Source organism: Nansenia antarctica, assembly GCF_963989245.1.
Source record: "Nansenia antarctica genome assembly, chromosome: 16".
Taxonomy (NCBI): Eukaryota; Metazoa; Chordata; class Actinopteri; order Argentiniformes; family Microstomatidae; genus Nansenia; species Nansenia antarctica.
The window spans coordinates 15,986,245-15,987,259 of NC_137686.1; the positions used below are offsets into that span (position 1 = coordinate 15,986,245).

General features: G+C 53.6%; 1 protein-coding gene across 1 annotated transcript in view; it reads left to right on the forward strand.

Moving 5' to 3' along the window:
- dlgap1a (discs, large homolog-associated protein 1a) overlaps positions 1–731 on the forward strand; it is a gene marked incomplete at both ends in the record, with an annotated part of 45,156 nt that extends 44,425 nt beyond the window's left edge. Inside the window, one exon of the mRNA XM_080546514.1 lies at positions 513–731. Coding sequence (XP_080402640.1) covers positions 513–731 — 219 coding nt within the window. The remainder of the gene's footprint in view (positions 1–512) is intronic.
- Between the last annotated feature and the right edge of the window lie 284 nt (positions 732–1,015).

Below are 1,015 nucleotides of genomic sequence, written 5' to 3' on the forward strand. Positions count from 1 at the left end.
GACAATATTCATTAGTCTAATTCGTCTAAACACAAACACTTTGAAACTACGCAACACGTCACACACCCCAAGAGTTGAACGTTGCCGTTTCCCTTGTCTCATTAACGTTGCATTCGTTATGATTGTATTGTCATGTGACCCTGTTACTGTGCATCGTTTATCCTTGATTTCCTGACAGCTTCTCCATGTTTTTTTTTGTTTTGTTTGTACTTATGTCGTTCCTGTCGACAGTGAGCTGGTTTAGAGGCGGCGTCATTCCATCTACCACCACGCCACACACGCACCGCGGGGGGGCCGTCCTCGCTGGGCCCGCCCTCGCCTCACACCGCCGCCACCACCGCCGTCCACCATTCCGCCGCCGCGCGTTCTATGTGCTTGTCTGTGGCGCTAGCCCGCTAACCACTAGCTTGCTAGCAGGGTGACGATGTGCGAATGCTGTCTGCGCTCCTGTCGCTCTCTCCGCTCACCACTGCCCCCTGGTGGCTAACTGACTATTTGTCGTCCCTGTCCAGGAGAAACGGATCCCCCCTCCCGTGCCAAAGAAACCCCCCAAAGGCCACCACCCCCCCTTGGCCCGCGATAGGTCCCTGGAGAGCTCCGAGAAGCAGCGGCAAGACGCGCGCAAGCGGCTGATGGCCGCCAAGCGAGCAGCGTCCGTGCGGCAGAACTCGGCCACCGAGAGCGCAGACAGCATCGAGATCTATATACCTGAGGCTCAGACCAGGCTATGAGCCCCCCTAGTCACACACACACACACACACCTTCACACACACACACACACACCTTCACAGTTCACACTCTGGTTCTTAGCCACAAAAGGGAATGCACTTATCTCACGCAGGTACACTTCTATAAGATACACAGTACACACACTGACACACAATCACGTAGGCCTTTATACACATACACACATACACACACACACACACACACACACACTCACTCACATAGGCCTACTTATTGTACACACACACACACACACACTCACATGTCAACATAGTAACACACACATACG